An 18,340-nucleotide genomic window follows, 5' to 3' on the forward strand; every position below is an offset into this window, starting at 1 on the left:
GCTCTGAATAAGATTTAAATGACTAAAGAGCTATAGTGACATTTTCTGCATAAAATTCCTATACATGATATAGAGGTGAAGGCAATAGTACCCTGGCTCTCAGGGATTTGACGTCTGATTGAAAATTTCCCCAGCCCTCACTGCCCATCATTCTTTGAGGACATTCTGAGTAATTCTGTACCATCATTATCTTTTGATTTGATCTCCACAACTGCATAAAGGTGCTAGAGTCCATTTTTTTTTAAATATTTATTTATTTATTAGTTCTCGGCGGACACAACATCTTTGTTTGTATGTGGTGCTGGAGGATCGAACCCGGGCCGCACGCATGCCAGGCGAGCACGCTACCGCTTGAGCCACATCCCCAGCCCGCTAGAGTCCATTTTGTAGACAGGAAAATAGAATGGTTTAGTAACTTGCCCATGGCCTAAAAGTATCCAGCACTAGAATATAGGATGCCCAACTCTAAGTCTCGTTCTTTCCAGTGCACCAAGCAGCCCTGCTTATAGATGGGAAAATAGTTAGGCCAAGGGCAGCCGACTGCTATCAGAAGGACCCTGTGATTCTGAACAAGCATTTCATCTGTTACAGGGTTTGTGTCCTCATCTGTAAAAGGAGAAAGCTACTTCAGTAGGCAAAGAGGACTTCATGTGTTTTGTATTAAACAAAGTGGTAGGCAGACATTTTTTTGGCTAACTCTTGTCAGCACACTGCCCTCGATATTAGGGAGCCACCCATAACTGGGACAGTGATGACAGGATATTTAGGAAGTTAGGTTAATTCACTATGTGTGGGGGTGATGTCAGGTGGGAGGTTGGAGAGGCTGCAACACAGGTAATGAAGAATCCATTTACGTAGGATTCATCTTGTGGGACAGGCAGTGGGGGACGGGGAGAGAAATAGGACAAGGTTGAAAAACACAAAGTACTACATTCAGAGAAAACTTGTCACTTTCAGGGAAATGATTGTTTAAACTACATGTTCCTTGCATTGGATTAAAAGTAACTATATTTATTTGATCCTCCTGCAAGCAATTTCCATAAGAGTAGATATTTTAAAAATTTTAAAAGAAATGGACTAGTTAAATGATTGCTTCTTTTTTTTTTTAAATATTTATTTATTTATTAGTTATTGGCGGACACAACATCTTTGTTTGTATGTGTATGTGGTGCTGGAGGATCGAACCCGGGCCGCACGCATACCAGGCGAGCGCGCTACCACTTGAGCCACATCCCCAGCCCAAATGATTGCTTCTTAAAAGCTTTCTTTCTCAAAGGAGGGACACTGAACACTGTAGATCAGGATAATAATAAAGACCATTGTCAGGGGGCAAGAACACCTTCAAGTAATAGCTAGTATTCCTCTAAGCAGGAAGTTAGACTTCTCAGCACCCAGTGTTTTCAGCTTTTAAGTATCTTTGTAAGATTAATAGTACAAGAGTTTTGCAAGCAAAGCAGTCTGCTGAACTGGGAAATCTTAGCTAAGGCGAGCTGACAGAAAGCATCAGGCCAAAGTGTATTCTTTTCTGCTCCAACTCAGCCATGCAAATTTGTATCTTCAAGAAGGAATAAAATAGGGTTGGGGCTGTGGCTCAGGGGTAGTGCACTTACCTGGCATGTGTGAGGCACTGGGTTCGATTCTCAGCACCACATATAAATAAATGAAATAAACATCTATCAACAACTAAAAAGAATTAAAAAAAAAGAAGGAATAAAATATTTTTCTCCTGGCTTTTGCTTTAGAGAAACAAGAAAAAAATTTCCTAATGGGAAACATCTTCAGCGAGTTTTCCAGCCACATATTCATTACTTCTAGGCATTTCTGGTATCAGACAGAAATGCCACAGAGCCTTTTATAAGAAAAGGGCAGATCAGTGCTGGACACAGTGGTGTGTGCTTGCGATCTCAGTAGCTTGCAAGGTTGAGGTAGGAGGATCATGAGTTCAAAGCCAGCCTTAACAACTCAGCGAGACCCTAAGCAACTTAGTAAGACCCCGTCTCTAAATAAAAAATAAAGGGCTGAAGATGTGGCTCAGTGGTTAAGCACCCCTGAGTTCAAACCTTGGTACCAAAGGCAGATAAAAAAGGAGTGGCAGCCCTTCAGAAGTACTGCACTTAAAAGGAAAGGCATCAACTGAGGTGGTGATTGTTCTGAGTCAGGCCTGGCCTCTGTGCTCTCTAGGAATAATTCAGGTTCTATACTAGAGGGTATGAACAGGTGGGTGGGAAATTTGGTCCAAGTTAAAGCCACTTAAACAAAATTTTCTATGGGGCTTAGGAACACACACCTATACTCCAGTCATTAGTGGTATAGCACCCCTGAGTACTGGGGGAAAAATTGGTGGATTGTTCATGATTTTTTTTTTTTTTTGTACCAGGGATTGAACCCAGGGGTACTTAACCACTGAGCCACATCCCCAGCCTCCTCACCCCCTTTTTTGAGACCCCCTTAGCCTCCCCAAGTTGCTTAGGGCTAAATTGCTGAGGTTGGCTTTGAACTTGCAATCCTCCTGCCTCAGCCTCCTGAGCTACTAGGATTATAGGTGTGTACCACCGTATCTGGCCACATGATTTTTGAACACTGGGTAATAGTATGTTAGCACCTTTTTGTTTTATCATGGGCTTTAAGACACCATGAAAAATACTTGTCAATACCAAAGATTTCATAATCACCAGTCCCAAACTGCCTCTGTGGTTATTGTTCTAATACAAACAACTGTAGGCACAACCATTTAGATACTTAATTTATTATTAAATTACATAACAAAGCTTCTTCTATACAGTCAGAAAATGCACATTTAGATGAGAACAAAAATTAAGTACAAATACAATAAAATTGGTTCCAAGAAGCTATTTTAAAAGCAAAAAATTAGAAAGTGCATTTGGAAAAGAATAGATTTTAAAAAATCTGTATTGGCATTTTTCATGAGAAAACATCTTCCATCATAGTAAAGTGTAATTGGAATTGATTTCCCCCTCTCAAAGAGCAAACAGGATGGAAATGGATGAAATAATTTGATACTAACATCAGATCTTAGGTTAGATACAAAGAAAATGAGAAAGATCCCTTAAGACATGGCTCAGCTTTGTCTCAGCTTCTTACCCAATAAATATTCTTAAAATTTACTTGTTCCTTCCTCATTTTCTTTCTCCCTATGAAACTTTAGGGTATATAGATTTATTAAGGAATAAACAAGATTAGTTTGTTAAGATGATGAAAAGTTATGCATCATTTTGGAGACCAGGCTACATAACTTCTGGTCTAAAAGGAGAATGAAACAGTCATTGTAATCTGAGCAGAATCCATTTGTTCTTTAGTTAGATTTGCCACCAAACTCAGGGTAACACTGGACATGGTCATTTATCCTCAACAGCTTACTTTAATATTACAAGTTAGAAAACTCAAATCAATTTCCAGAAATTATATCTAGCTAACGAGGAAACACAAGTTCCTAAAAGTCATATCCATCGAGTTGGGATCATTAACAGTGAAACATAAAATTCATGGGCGGGGGAATGAAAATGTAAGGTGCGTCAATTTCACAGGGGCTGAGTTTTGTATCAAAAGGCCTAGTAAATGTCTTTTTATTCTCTTCAGAAGTGTTCACAGCCAAAATGAGAGAACTAAGTAAATATTATTTGGCTCCAGGTACAAAAAGTACCCTCAAGGTGTCTCCTCATCTGTCTCCTTTCTCAGGAGTTTACTCCCACGTTTGGTCTGAGTATGGGGCAGTATGGAAAAAGCCATTATCTTAGAAACTGAATTTTAGTAAAAGAAAAAAGGAACAGTGGAAAAGGAAAGCCCTTTTCAACATTGGAAAATTTAAAAAGTGAGCAATGCAGGTTACAGGGAGTCCTCCAGCATCATTAATAATAACAAAAAGAATGTGGACATTTCCAGAATGGATAATCCGTAGTACTTGGGTATCTGAGCTTGAACTTGAACTTGAGCAATAAGTTAAATATTTTCACTAAGGTCATCAATATACATTAAAAAAAATCTTAAGAAATGTGCCATTCTGAACCAGGCACAGTGGCACATGCTTATAATTCCAACTTCTCAGGAGGCCAAGGCAGGAGGACTGCAAGTATGAGACAAGCCTGGGGGACTTAGCAAAACCCCATCTTTTTTAAAAAAGGAAAGAAATAAAAGAAAAATACACTGAACATTTTTGCCTTTTTGTTGCCATTGTTTATCACATTTTTTAATGAAATGAAGTTTTGAATGGTTAGTAAAAAGATCCAAAATGGAAAGACTTATACAAGACAATGGCCAAAGGGGCAAAACTTTCCTAAGAGGCAACATTTCACTGGGACCAGAAATAGGAAATTCCTTCTGACCTCACCTGGGCTTGACTGGCTTTAATAAGTAACTAGCTGTTGGCTCCTGACTCTAGCAACTGCCCTGTACGGAAGACAGCGAAAAGGGGGAGAAAAGCAAGATGACTTAAAAAAAAAAAAAAAAAAAGAAAGAAAAGTTTAAATGGCATAAGACTGAAATTCAAATCAGCAGTTTCAGGATCCAAATTAAGATCCTTTCTACAAGAAACACATCTCCATTTCCTTTCTGCAAACGAAGGCAGGAACTGAAGGGGAAGGCAAGAGCACTCTTCTATCCATGTACTCACTCTCCTAGCTACCTGGGGCACCTCACTATGGGTGACAGCACTGGGAGGTTAGTCAGACCCATCTGACACCAACATCTACACCAAACCTTTTCAACTTCCTTGGAAGAACTAGTTTCTTTATTTTCATAAAGAAAATAATCGACATAATTCTTTTACTTCGTATAAGCACAACCGTCCTGGAAAGGCTCCTCAGCCATCAGCTGCAGCAAGCTAGATTAGCTGTGTCTTACTTTTACTCTCACACAATCAACTTTAATGAATGAACCAAGTAATCAGACCAGTAAAAAAGACTGGTAGCATAATTAAATAAATAACTTTATTTATGATACTTCAGATTTTATAAATGCCAACTATATAGCAACCAAGGTCCCACAAATTCTAACTGAGGCACAACCACCAATCAAGGCCCTTTGAAAAATCAAAGATAATAGTTTCAGGGGAGAGAAGTTTTGTTTTCCCAAAAGAGAGTTTAACAAATGAACTTACTTCCCTGATCCTTTAAGGTTCACAATGGGAAAACTTAACTTTCTTTTAAGGGCATCCCCAGTCAATGAACTGATCAGTCAACCCATATTTATAAAAATAAACCCCATAGTTAAGAAAAATATATCAAATGCCCTTCATACCCAGAATGTAATAAAACTTTGACACCAGAATGATAAATCTCTCAGCCAGTCCGATGTTAAGTCCACCCATGAGGCAGTTCATCAAGTCCACCTGAACAGCAGCATATACACACCATAGCGAAGAATGACAAGCTAATGTCCTCCTTCCCTGTGGCACAGTCTGAAGATGATATAAACATCGTGGTAAATTTCAATGGGGAAGAGCAGCAGCCTTCTCTCGGTAAGGAGTGTAGATGTTAGAAGTCTTTAAATTACCTGGTAGTTCAGTAAGATACGTAATAAATTTACAGAAACTGAGAAATGGTTAATCTGGGAAAGAATTCTGGTGAGTAGTTTACATTTCTGTCACTGTCCAGGGATGGTAATAGAAGATAGGTGCAGTTAGACAGATTCTGTCACAGGCACCTTTGACAGTGAAATCATTCTCTGGATGTCTGGAAAAGCTTAAGAGATTTGGAATGAATAGATTTTCACAGAACACAGAATTCCTGACACATCAGGCAGTAGTTGTTAAACTTTTGCTCCTAAGTTGTGGAGCATTTACAAAAGGATTATCTGGATAGTGACTTCTGAATGTCTTTTTGTATTTTGTTTGTCGAATAAATCTCACTGAAAATTGAGCAGTGCCCCTGCCTCCAGTTACCAGTGTTAATGCTGACATAATAGGGAAAAATTGGGGGTGTTACAGACATTGGCTATTAGTTTCTCTCTTTCATCATGGTAGAATTAAGGTTTCATTATTTTATAGTAGTAGTTGTAGATTTCATTATCTTGTAATGGAAGAATAAAACCCAAAAAAGTAAAGCAATTTACTTAAAAAAAAAAAAGGTCTGTCATTCTCAATGTTTTTCCAGCAATATAGTCAGTGTACTCAGAATTTTTAAAAAGAAAACACAAAAGCTTTTTTACTGTGTTCTCCATTTCAGACAACCTCAAACATGCTGTTGTTGGCTTATCAGCATCCCAAAAGAGTCTGTGAAAAAATGGAGTTTTCCTTGAATATATATATAAAAAAAAAAAAAAAACTGGGGACAGAGATAGGAATCTATAGCCCAGATTATCAGGGAAAGACTTGTGATTTCTCATCTTGAGTATTAGATAAAAGAATAAGAATTATTTTTATTCACAACCTAATCAGGTGGCTGAAAGAAAAGCAGTCTTTGGACGCAGAGAAACCTGGCATTTTGAAGAATCCAGCCGTAAGATCTGGCTTGTCCTCAGGATTCAGCACTGTCACTGAAGCACGGAAGTTCTGTTTTTGATTGGTTTACTTACCTCGTAGGGAGACAAAAGCAACTAAATCCCCCCTTCTTTTTTTTTTTTTTAACTAAAAAATGGGGAAATGTGTGTTAGAAAAGATAGCACAGAAAAATCTGTGGCTTTAGTACGACCTGACCATGTCACAGAGCCATACTATTAGTTTGAATTCATCTGGTGGTCAGATTAATTGTCAGGACGGTCAACTTCTTCCTACTTTTCCTTATTCCAGATCAGGGCGTGAAAGTGGTGGTCGTCAAGAGTCCATGGAGATGTCCCATCAATGGAAAGCATACAGCAGCAATAGGATGGTGCAGACACCAATCACACCACCTAGGATGAGGGAGTCTCGCCGCTTCCTAAGATTGATCCTCTGGATCAGGCTGTTCACAGCAGGAAAACGATCTTTGGGAAATCTTTATTAAGGTCATATTTGAAAGAAGTCTCTTTGTTGAAAAGTCACAGGAATTAAAAGAATAGCCATGAGTGGAGTCCAGAAAGAAGAAATGATGAGAGGAAACAAGGGGGGAATCATATTCAGGGAGTCTTTAGCAAACACATATTCCAAAACTGAGACAAAGGCGCTAAGCACCTCAGTGAGACCCTGTCTCTAAATAAAATAGAAAATAGGAGCGGGGAAGTGGCTCAGTGGTCAAGTGCCTTAGAGTTCAATCCCTGGTACCAACAACAATAATAAAAGGTCGGGGGAGTGCAGTACTGCCAGTCTTATGTCTAACATACAAATGAGAATAATAAAAAGAAAAAAAATAATAGAAAAAGAAAATAATGATGACTGTCCTCGTGTACAATGGGATTACTGCCAAGCTTCAGGTCAGGGTGGGAGCTAGTATGGAGGAGCTACCACCTCCCCTCCCTCATCCCACTCCCCACTTTTCCTCTCTCCTGTTGCACCCCACCGTCTTCTTTCAGGAGACTGGGAAGTTCTGCCTGCGGATTTTGAAGAAAACCTGATCCTTTCTCCATAGAGAAATAACTATTCTTGCATTCAAGCAGCTGATTGAAGCCAATCTTGGCGTCTATATAATTAGGTATTGGTAAATTATTTAAAATTTACTTTACAGCAATATAGGCAGAAAATGGGTTAAAATGCTCTTGTCTATTTAGAGAACATTAAGAAAGATGAGAAATTTTCAATTTGGGGGGTTTTATAATAGTTATAATTATATTTTACTTAGTATTTCAATTTATCGTCATACTCTTACTTGTTTGTATGTTGTTGACCAAAGCGCCCAAACTGTTTTGTATTTCTGGCAATGGTTTCTGACAATACAGAGGAATCCTCTTTGTTTATCAGAGGTATTATATCAAGTTCAGGAAAACCAATGACACAACCCACCAAGGATATTAGAGATCTGGAATAATCCCCGCTCCTTGAGAGTCTTTACTGTGTTTTTCTGTAATAAAATGACTCTGATCATGGATTACATTTGTGTACATATATAGTCTACATGCTATATGATCATGTCTTCTAATCCTGAAATTTCTTCAATGTCTATAGAATACATACTATAGGCATTAATGTATTTTTTAATTAAAGAAAAAATACAATTGAAAGAAATGATTGTAAAGATGTATAAAAGGAAACATGTACTGAAGTCATAAAATCTTTTTTACAAGGTAAAAAATTTCAGAGAGAAAATGCTTAATTTTTTTTTTAGTTAAATAATGATAAACAAATCCATTGAGATTATGGTAAAATTTTGATTTCAGGAAACTATCTATAGTAGACATAGTTTTTCCCAGTTTACCTTTAGAAATCACCCCTCTTTCCTATAATAATCTAGTTCAGTGCATGTAATAAGGTGGGGCTGACCCTGCCCTCTGCCATCAAGAGTACATATAATGTTGGGTGCAGTGGCACACGCCTGTAATCCCAGCGGCTCAGGAGGCTGTGAGGGAGGAGGATCATGGATTCAAAGCCAGCCTCAGCAATAGCAAGGCACTAAGCAACTCAGTGAGATTCTGTCTCTAAATAAAATACAAAATAGGTCTGGGGAAGGGGCTCAGTGGTCAAATGCCCTCGAGTTCAATCCCTGGTACCACCACCAACAACAACAAAAGTCAGAGGAGTGCATACAAACTCAGAATTGGTAAGACAATCCCTTCCCTTGGCCAATGACTGGGTTAGAAAAGGGCAGTAATTCAAGCTGGGGCAACCACAGTCCTCATTGGGGCTTTTGTGACAGCTGTTAGAAAGGACATTATTTTCCCCAATCTTTTGATTTGGTGTTAAGAGTCATCTCTATCATCATAAGGAAATGCCTGCCTGAGAGTAATTTTATCCATTATATTAGGAGGCTAAGGAGGACTTAATTAAACCCAACTACAAAAAATCCTGGCATATTAACAGAAGAAGGCTGAGTTATGAGAGGGGAAGGGAAGGTTAAAAAAAAAGAGAAAAGGCAGATTTCTGATGATAAAATCTGAGCTTGTGAATCCAGCATGTCTGAAACCAAACTCTATCTCTGGAATTTATAGTTAATAATTTATAGTTAATTCCCCTCTTTTCTCTTTAAGTCAGTCTGAATTAGGTTTCTGTTGTTACTCTACGGTGTCCTGACAACTCACGCCATTTTGTTTGATTGTTTTTTGCTATTCTAGAATGAAGTATAAAATTCCTGGGTTGCTCATCTGTACCAGACACTATTCTGGGCTTTGGGATACTTTATTGTCTTAAGAGAACTTAGGGTCCAATAGAGAAGAAAGACATTCAGACTAGAGAAGAAGGCATTTAGAACAATGGGGACAAATTCTAATGGACAATTTAGACAGGTTTTAGTGAGTATTACAAGTAATCCAGCTATCCAACCTCCACTTCTATTTAAAAGTTTCAGTGGTTTCACCCAAAACAAACTTACTTGCTGTCAACCAAGTTCATCGTTTAAGAAGGACACTAGGGCTGAGTGTGGTAGCTCATGCCTATAATCCCAGCAACTCAAGAAGTGGACATAGGAAGATCTGAAGCTCGAGGCCAGCCTTGGTAACTTAGCAAGGCCCTAAGTAACTTAGTGATACCTGGTCTCAAAATAAAAAATAAGGGCTGGGGATATGGCTCTATGGTAAAATGCCCCTGGGTTCAATCTCTAGTACCCCCCAACCAAAAAAAAAAAAAAAAAGGACACCAGGATTTCATGGAAAATGCAACGGGAACTTAAAATTTGAATCTCTAATTTGTTCTTTACTAACTGTAGACCTGGGCCAAGCTACTTTTCTAAGCCTAATTCTTCATTTGCAAAACAATGATAATTTCTGTATTTTCTCTTTTATGCTGATGATAAAATAAAATAATGCATGTAACAGTATATAGCATCATATAAATAATAAACAATTTTGAATGTGCAGTTTATGCTAGGGTAACAAGAAAAAAATCCAATAAAGATTGGAAAGTAACAATAAACTCTAAGATATCCTTTTCCTTAAGCAAATAAGTATTCATGATCTTAAATGGGTAGAAGTGATCTTGAATTATCTAGGACTAGAATATACTCAACCTTTGAAAATTACAGGTCTTCTCCACAATTTTTGGAAAAGAAAGATTTTTTTCTCTAAGGCTTATCTTCTCTGAGAGTAAGTAAAGCGCTTCTAAGTGGTAGGCTTCTCAGTTTCCCTACTGAGCTTCTTGGAAGTATAATTAACAATCTGAATCTGGGAAACTGAATAATTTAAGAAGTAGAGGTCACAATAAGTAAGTTGGGCACTTATCCTGGAATTCAACTTGTGCATGCAGAGTCACAACACTTCTATCAGCAGTTATAATTCATCTGAGTATATGGCTATCTTCTTCTAAGCATCTAACACTGACTCATTCTCCAAACTGGATAAAAAAAATATAATTTATGATGTTTAGATAATAATAGTGTATATTATGGAGTCCTACCATAGATTCAGTACATTTAAATGTAAAGATAATTTTGTGAACAATTTTAAAATTCAGGGTTTTTTTTTCCCCCTAAATTTACTAGCACTAAACCCAGGTGATACTTTCAGCATGAACTTTCACAAATTAGAAAGTATTTGTCCTATGTAATTACTGAGAGGCTCTACTGATGTCAGTTACCTCCCACTACCCACCTGCAAAAGAAAAAGAACAGGTGTACTCTTCTGTCTACCCCACAAAGCAGATTTCAAACTTTCAAAAAGGATACTGGCCAAAGTGTTCATTTTGCTGTGAATTGACTTTAACATTCCTCTCTGTGAAGTCATATTTTCTTTCGTTGCCATAGCAATGCTTTAAGGAGGGAAAAAAGAAACAATTAAATTGGCATTTAATGTTACTCTGCATAGATTCATCACACCCCTAACAGTGAATGGGAAACTTTGGTGAACAACATCATCACTCAAAGCAACAAGTGGGAAAAGCACTTCCCCAAACCACTTTCCATTGTCCTTTTTCTGAATGACCCCACTGCAATCCAATGATGTCTTTTTGTGTAAGGCAGCAAGTCATTTCTTCAAAGTAACAAATGAAGTAAGATATTACAAATCACATAAAGCTTCTTAAAATAGTTTTGAATGATAGTTTTGAATGGATCCAACTGCTAAAATATTCTTAATCAGGAAAAACTGTTGAGAGGGAAGCAGAGAATTACAACCATAAAAATAGAACTCAAAGCACCTATTCATATACAACCAGCCCTCAAGTTATGCACAAATTATTTCCAAATTCTACTTGAGAAACACTAGGCAGATTTTGGGACATACAAGCAACATTATGCTGGGTTTCACTTCACACCAGCTGACAAAGGTCACAGATTGACTATGACTGAAAAAAGGGCAAAAGCCACTCTTTGTAAATTGTATCTCTTCCACGTGACTACTTTGATGTACTATTTAAAAGAATCTGAGTTAAGCTGGGCGTGCATGTCTGTGATCCCAGCAACTCAGGAGGTTGAAACAGGAGGATCAAGAGTTCAAAGCCAGCCTCAAGCAAAAGCAAGGTGCTAAGCAACTCAGTGAGACCCTGTCTCTAAATAAAATACAAAATGGCCTGGGGATGGAGCTCAGTGGTTGACTGCCCTGAGTTCAATTCCTAGTACCAAAAAAAAAAAAAAAAAAATCAAAGTTAATATTTTTTCGCTAGCACTTCCAGGATTACTTTTCTGTCTTATATGCATGCACATTAGAATTATAGAGGGCAAGGTGAGTATCCATTTTGATATGTAATACACAGGTGAATGCTTTAGATATTGACATTATCAAAAGCTATAGGAAATGGAATACTGTGAAGCAATTCTGAAAATATCCGAAACATTAAAAAACAGAAAGTAAAAAAGAATAAAGACTGAGATTCTGGGAAGATGGCAGAGTACAAATTCCTGATCCCATCTCCTACCCATCTTCCTCCATGAAATACATAGAACAAAAGCAGACATGCTAGGAAGAGTCCATCTCGGGCCCCAAGTTGCCTTGAGATCTCCAGGGCAGAAAGCCAGGTGGAGGGCGATACTTTCTCAAGTGAGGAGAGAACTAAGGAAGCAATGGCAGGGAAACCTAGATTTTTCTTCGATCTTTGTATAAAGACTCAGGTTTCTTTGCTTCTTAAGGAACCTAGACAGTAAAGACTACGGTTCTGCACATACAGGGGTTGCAGGGATGTACTGAATTGCTCCTAGTTCCTGTAGTTGAGAGCATACAGCCTAACAGCTGGTGAGATGCTCAGCCCTAAGGGATATACTGCTAGGCCTTCCATCACCAGCTAGATGCCACTGCTTAGGTCTCTAATGGCCTGGTCTATCCAAGAGCTGATGAACACATTTTTAGGCAGTGGAACCAAGTGGAATAGACTACCAGGTGTCTTTTTTTTTTTTCTTTTCTGTACCAGGGATTGAACCCAGGGGAGTTTAACCACTGAGCAATATCCCCAGGCTTTTTAACTTTAATTTTATTTTTTTGTTGTAGATGGACACAATACCTTATTTACTTATTATTATTATTTTTTTAATGAGGTGATGAGGATCGAACACAGTGCCTCAAACATGTTAGGCAAGTGCTCTATTACTGAGCCATAATCCTCAGCCTCTTGAGTCGCTGGGATTACAGGTATGTGCTACCACACCTGTCTACCAGGTATCTTATTAAAGTGGGATACCAGAGGGAGTACTCTACACAAATGACATATGAACCAAAACTTTAATTTCAAGATTAGAGAAGGCAAAAAACAAACAAAACTGTGTAAAGAGATTTACTGAAGTATTTTAGAATAGTAAAAAAACCCAACAAACACACTAAAACATCCCATCAAAGCCAGTGAACTCAGGGAACAAAAAACCAGCAGAAGCTTCCCAAAGTGTTGGTCAGTAAATGGTCATTGAAGAAAAGAAAGGAAATGAGAATTAGTAACAGGCAAATAGGAGAGATATATAGGGGGGTGGTGGGGAGAGTGAAGCCAGGCGCAGGGGTGCATTGCCTCTAATCCCAGCGGCTCAGGAGGCTGAGGCAGGAGGATTGAGAGTTCAAAGCCAGCCTCAGCAACGACGGAGAGGCACTAAGCAACTCAGTGAGACCCCGTCTCTAAATAAAATACAAAACAGGGCTGGGGATGTGGTTCAGTAGTTGAGTGCCCCCAAGTTCAATCCCTGGTATCCAAAAAAAACCCCCAAAAAGTGAAACAATCTGTGAAAGATGCTGCTGAGATGAACCAGAAAGACATCTCCAGGATTCTGGCCAAGGAAATGATCCTGTCAAGGCTGTGAGCAAGTTCTATGAATGCAAAGTGCACTCAGACTCAGTATTCATAGGGATGAAGAACCAGCTGATGGTTCTGTAAGTGCCAGTCCCCCTCAGAAGAGCAGAGAAGTGATGAAAGTCATGCAGAGTCTCATGAAGATTCCAGAAATCCAAGCCACTGTGTGGCACTATCCAAAAAGACAATGAAGGCTAGGTTCATAGGAGAGATATCAGAGAACACTTTTGAAAGCACTGATGAGCCAGGCACAGTGGTGAATGCTTGTATCCCAGCAACCTGGGAGGCTGAGACAGGAGGATGACAAGTTCAAGACCAGCCTCAGCATTTTATTTTTATTGTTTTGGTACCAGGGATCGAACTCAGGGGCACTCAAATCACTGAGCCACATCCCCAGCCCTATTTTGTATTTTATTTTGAGACAGGGTCTCACTGAGTTGCTTAGTAGCTTGCTATTGCCAGCCTCAGCAACTTAGCGAAGCCCTGAGTAACTTAGCGAGATCCTGTCTCAAAAAATAAAAACGGCTAGGAATGTGGCTAAATGGTAAAGCTCCTCTGGGTTCAATCCCTGGTATCAAAAGGGGGAAAAAAAGAAAATAAAGCAAGCACAGATGATCAGGAAAAAATGAAAGAAGCCAAAATGAAAACTGCAAAAAATCTGTTTGAAATTATAGTAAGGGCCTTCAAACCAATATTGAGTATTCTTAGGTCAACCTCTGAATCATATATATCTATTATTGAAATTGGGACTATCACTATCTCCCATGCACTTTGACTTGCAAGTGGATAGAAATTAAAAAATAATTTCCACAAAGCACTTTGTATTCCTTGGAGAATGAATATTATCATCATATATTAAGTGATTACCTTGTAGAATATGCATGATTTCCAGTATCACATAAAATATATGTAGACATACTTTCCCATCTCATTCCATAATTTGGAGTTGAGTGAAATCTAGGCTATTATATCAAGGGTCAAATACTTAAGAGGTGAAATATAAGCTCCAAAATAATATATAATGCTTTTAAAATAATAAATCATTGATGTCCTTACTGGAACTTCAACATTCTCACTTGTTCTGTGAACTAAACTCAGTTACTAATTTTTAAATAATAAATAATACTAGTTATAAATTCAAAGATAAACAAATTTATGAATTTTAAAATGTTAGTTCTTTTTAATAAATCGATGACAATATCTATATTCAGTTGTACAACAGTTTAAATATGTATCTCCAAAAAGAAAAGATAAATTTTAACATATGGACTGTACAAAAATAATTACTTGAACTTAAATTTTATATTACCTACATGTAATCATAACTAACTTTATATTCAGTGATAACTATCATATTTTAAAATAACAGATAGTATTAAAATGAAAGATGAAGTAGCATTGTTTTAACTATAAAACTAATAGTAGCAGGGATTCAATGGTTCTCAAGTGTTCCTATCCATTGAGGAACTCCAATTTTTTTTTTAATATTTATTTTTTTTTTAGTTTTCGGCGGACACAACATCTTTGTTTGTATGTGGTGCTGAGGATCGAACCTAAGCCGCACGCATGCCAGGCGAGTGCGCTACCGCTCGAGCCACATCCCCAGCCCGGAACTCCAAATTTTTATACTCATGTTACCAACCCTTAAACAGGCCAGCTCTAAACTAAAAACTTAATTAAGGTACCCCTGTCCTAGAAGATCAGGCAGAAAGAAAGAGAGAAAAAAAGGAAAAGAAATACAGGGAAATTTTAAGTAAAGAAATCTGGGTAAAATGCAGTCAGACTTCATGTGCTGATAAAAGAGAAGGTGTTACAAGAGAAATATTTCAGTTGACAAGTAGGTAATTTTGTGAAAACTCTGTTCAGATTGAAGACACAGTGCATACAATTTATATAAAACTTCAAGAATATGATTAAAGCATATTATAATAAGAGATGATAATGTATTAATATTATTAAATAATGATAGTAACATAAAAAGTAAGAATTCATGAGTCCCTATTGATATAATACTTAAGAAATGAATATTGAAATATTTAGGAATAAAGAGGCATCATGCCTGCAACTTAGAAAATAAACTGTAAAAGAGAATTTGGGAAAATGTTAATGTCTGGGGAATGTTGGTAAATGGTATATGAAATCTGCTGTATTACTGGAACTTTCCTGAAATTTGAAATGATATCAAAATAATAGGTAAAAAAAAAAAAGATTAGTATTTAACACAGGTACCACTTGTAGATTACCTACAGCCAGGCACAGTATAAGGCATTTTTCTCATATTATTAATCTTTATATCAATCTCTCAGGGCAGGTATTATATCAATCTTTGATTTTAAACAGATAACAAAATAAATGGAAATAAAAATTAAAATGGCAGGGGCTGGGGATGTGGCTCAAGCAGTAGCGCGCTCGCCTGGCATGCGTGCGGCCCGGGTTCGATCCTCAGCACCACATACCAACAAAGATGTTGTGTCCGCCGAGAACTAAAAAAATAAAATAAAATAAAATATTAAAAATTCAAAAAAAAAAAAATTAAAATGGCCAGTTTGGTCAAGAGAGTAAAACTTCTCTGGCCTCTTGTCAGGCTGTAATTTGTGTCAGACACAAGAAGTTATTCTTTCTTTAACTTCCAGATAAAGAATGGTATTTGGGGCTGGGGATGTGGCTCAAGCCGTAGCGTGCTTGCCTGGCATGCGTGCGGCCCGGGTTCGATCCTCAACACCACATACAAACAAAGATGTTGTGTCTGCCGATAACTAAAAAATAAATATTAAAATATTCTCTCTCTCTCTCTCTCTCTCTCTCTTAAAAAAAAAAAAAAAAAGAATGGTATTTGGAAAGAATAGTTTCCAATCCTGGGACTTCTGCTGACTTGCCAGCTAACCCCTTTATAACAGGCCCCAACAGCTAACTAATATTTCAGTGTATGAACAAACCCTCAGCACCAAACAATTCATTCAAAACAATTACGTGTGCTGGGGTTGTAGCTCAGTGGTAGAGTGCTTGCCTAGCACATGTGAGGCACTAGGTTCAATCCTCAGCATCACATAAAAATAAATAAAATAAAGGTATTGTGTTCATCTACAACTAAAAATAAATAAATAATAAAAACAATTTATGTAATTAATAGGGTTGATGAAAAAATTGTTTAGGGGCTAGAGTGTAGCTAAAAAAAACTTATTTAAGGTACCCCTGTCCTAGAAGATCAGGCAGAAAGAGACATAAAAGGAAGAAAAAGAGGAAAATAAATACAGGGAAACTTTAAGTAAAGAAATCTGGGCAAAATGTGGTCAGACAAAGGTGAATGAAGGGGGCTGGGGATGTGGTTCAAGCGGTAGAGCGCTCGCCTGGCATGCGTGCGGCCCGGGTTCAATCCTCATCACCACATACAAACAAAGATGCTATGTCCGCCGAAAACTAAAAAATAAATATTAAAATTCTCTCTCTCTCTCTCTCTTAAAAAAAAAAAAAGGTGATTGAAGGGAAGAGAGGGGGAATGGAAATAGGAAAGACAGTAGAATGGATCTGACATATCTTTCCTTTGTGCATCTATTAATACATGCACATCATGTGCTGAGAAAGGGAAGGAGTTATAAAGAAAATATTTCAGTTGACAAGTAGATAATTTCATGAAAACCCTGTTCAGATTAGGTAGTAGAGTACTTGCTTAGCATGTGCAAGGTCCTAGGTTCCATATGTAGAACCGTATAAAAAACAACAAAAGTTCAAAACAAGTTAAACTTGAACATTATTTCTTTTTTTTTTTCCTTTAAAAATCCAGTCCTCTTTTCCTTTGATGGAACACTTGTTTGGTTTCTAATTGAACCTGTGTTACCAATTTGCAAATCTACCCTGTGCCCAAATAAAAGCTGCTTTTGCTTTTATTTTAACCTCATTTAAGATTTCTTGGTTTACAAAAGTTCCAAGAAGTTTCTAAGAACAGAAATCAATTAGCATGGCTAGGTTTCAAACCAAATCATACTCCAAAGTTTGAATTCTTTCTACAAGGTGGAAAGTATAACAATGGTTTATATACAGCATTTGCTCTACATTTGTATCCTCAACATTATCTATTAGTTATATGATGATGGGCAAACTACTTAGTTTCTTGTTTGTTCTGGTTACAGTGTCTGTATCATGGGCTATTTGAGAGGATTAAATAAAATGTGCATGCAAAACACTTTAGAGCAGGATCAGAGCCCATAAAAAGAATACAAATGTTTATGGTTGGGGCTGGGTTGGGGTTCAGTGGTAGAGTGCTTGCCTAGTACAAGCGAGGCATTGGGTTCGATCCTCAGCACCACATAAAAAATAAGTAAAATAAAGGCACTATGTCCAACTACAGCTAAAAAATAATTTTAAAAAATGTTTATAGTTGTCATGTACTTTATTTTACCTTTTCCTGAAAAGCAGTGCTTCACACACTGCTTAATTCTAAAGCATAGAAACCATATCTAGTCATTACTTTTTTACTATCATAAAATATATAAAAACTTCAAACTTAAGACAATCAATTCAAACTAACAAATGTTTCTTAATTTAAGCAAGAAACTAGTTCAATGGTATTATAGATAATATTAAATATTACTGTAGTAGATTTTCTACACCTGCTGTAACAGAAACCATGGTTATTTAAGTGGTAAAACAATCAGATTATGTTCAAGATTGTTTTCTATTAAAAATGAAAATAAAAATATTAAGTATGAATTAACTGGAAAAATAACCTATGTTAAATAGCCTAATTCCAATAATTATGGAAATAAATGTTTTGGGCTTCAAATGTCTCTTTAAGGGAAGGTCACAGTATACATATTACTATCTAGTAAAATTCTCATCTTTAAGGAGGATGACTTGACTTTCACTTTAGTTAGTAGAGTTAACTTCATCTGTTCATTAAATGTTATGTGCAAACAAACACCAACAAAGTAAAGCAAAAAAATTATTCCTACCTTATTGTTTCTTCTATCAGACGATCTGAGCTAAAAAAAAAAAAAGAAAGAAAGAAAGAAAGAAATTCAAATCCTGGAATTATTAAATAAATACATTTTTAAAACTTGTACTTAATTTTTCTACATTTGTAGATCAACTTTTCAGCCATATGTAAAAATACCTAGATTTTTTTAAAGT

The 18,340-nt window shown here is 37.1% G+C and overlaps 1 protein-coding gene across 3 annotated transcripts in view; it reads right to left on the reverse strand.

Moving 5' to 3' along the window:
* The window catches only part of GOSR1 (golgi SNAP receptor complex member 1), a 65,896-nt gene that overhangs the window by 15,196 nt on the left and 32,360 nt on the right, over positions 1–18,340 (reverse strand). For 2 of the 3 annotated variants that reach the window (XM_081272286.1, XM_081272285.1), the window contains exons 7-9: positions 18,163–18,192; positions 10,677–10,759; positions 2,766–6,915 (exon numbers count right to left, since the gene is read on the reverse strand). In XM_081272286.1, the coding sequence (XP_081128412.1) occupies positions 6,791–6,915; positions 10,677–10,759; positions 18,163–18,192 (238 nt within the window). In that variant the 3' untranslated portion in view covers positions 2,766–6,790. Of the gene's footprint in view, positions 1–2,765; positions 6,916–10,676; positions 10,760–18,162; positions 18,193–18,340 lie in introns of those variants that run through there. The other variant, XM_081272287.1, reaches the window with a different exon arrangement.

This window comes from Spermophilus citellus, assembly GCF_964194105.1.
Source record: "Spermophilus citellus genome assembly, chromosome: 17".
In the NCBI taxonomy this organism is placed as follows: domain Eukaryota; kingdom Metazoa; phylum Chordata; class Mammalia; order Rodentia; family Sciuridae; genus Spermophilus; species Spermophilus citellus.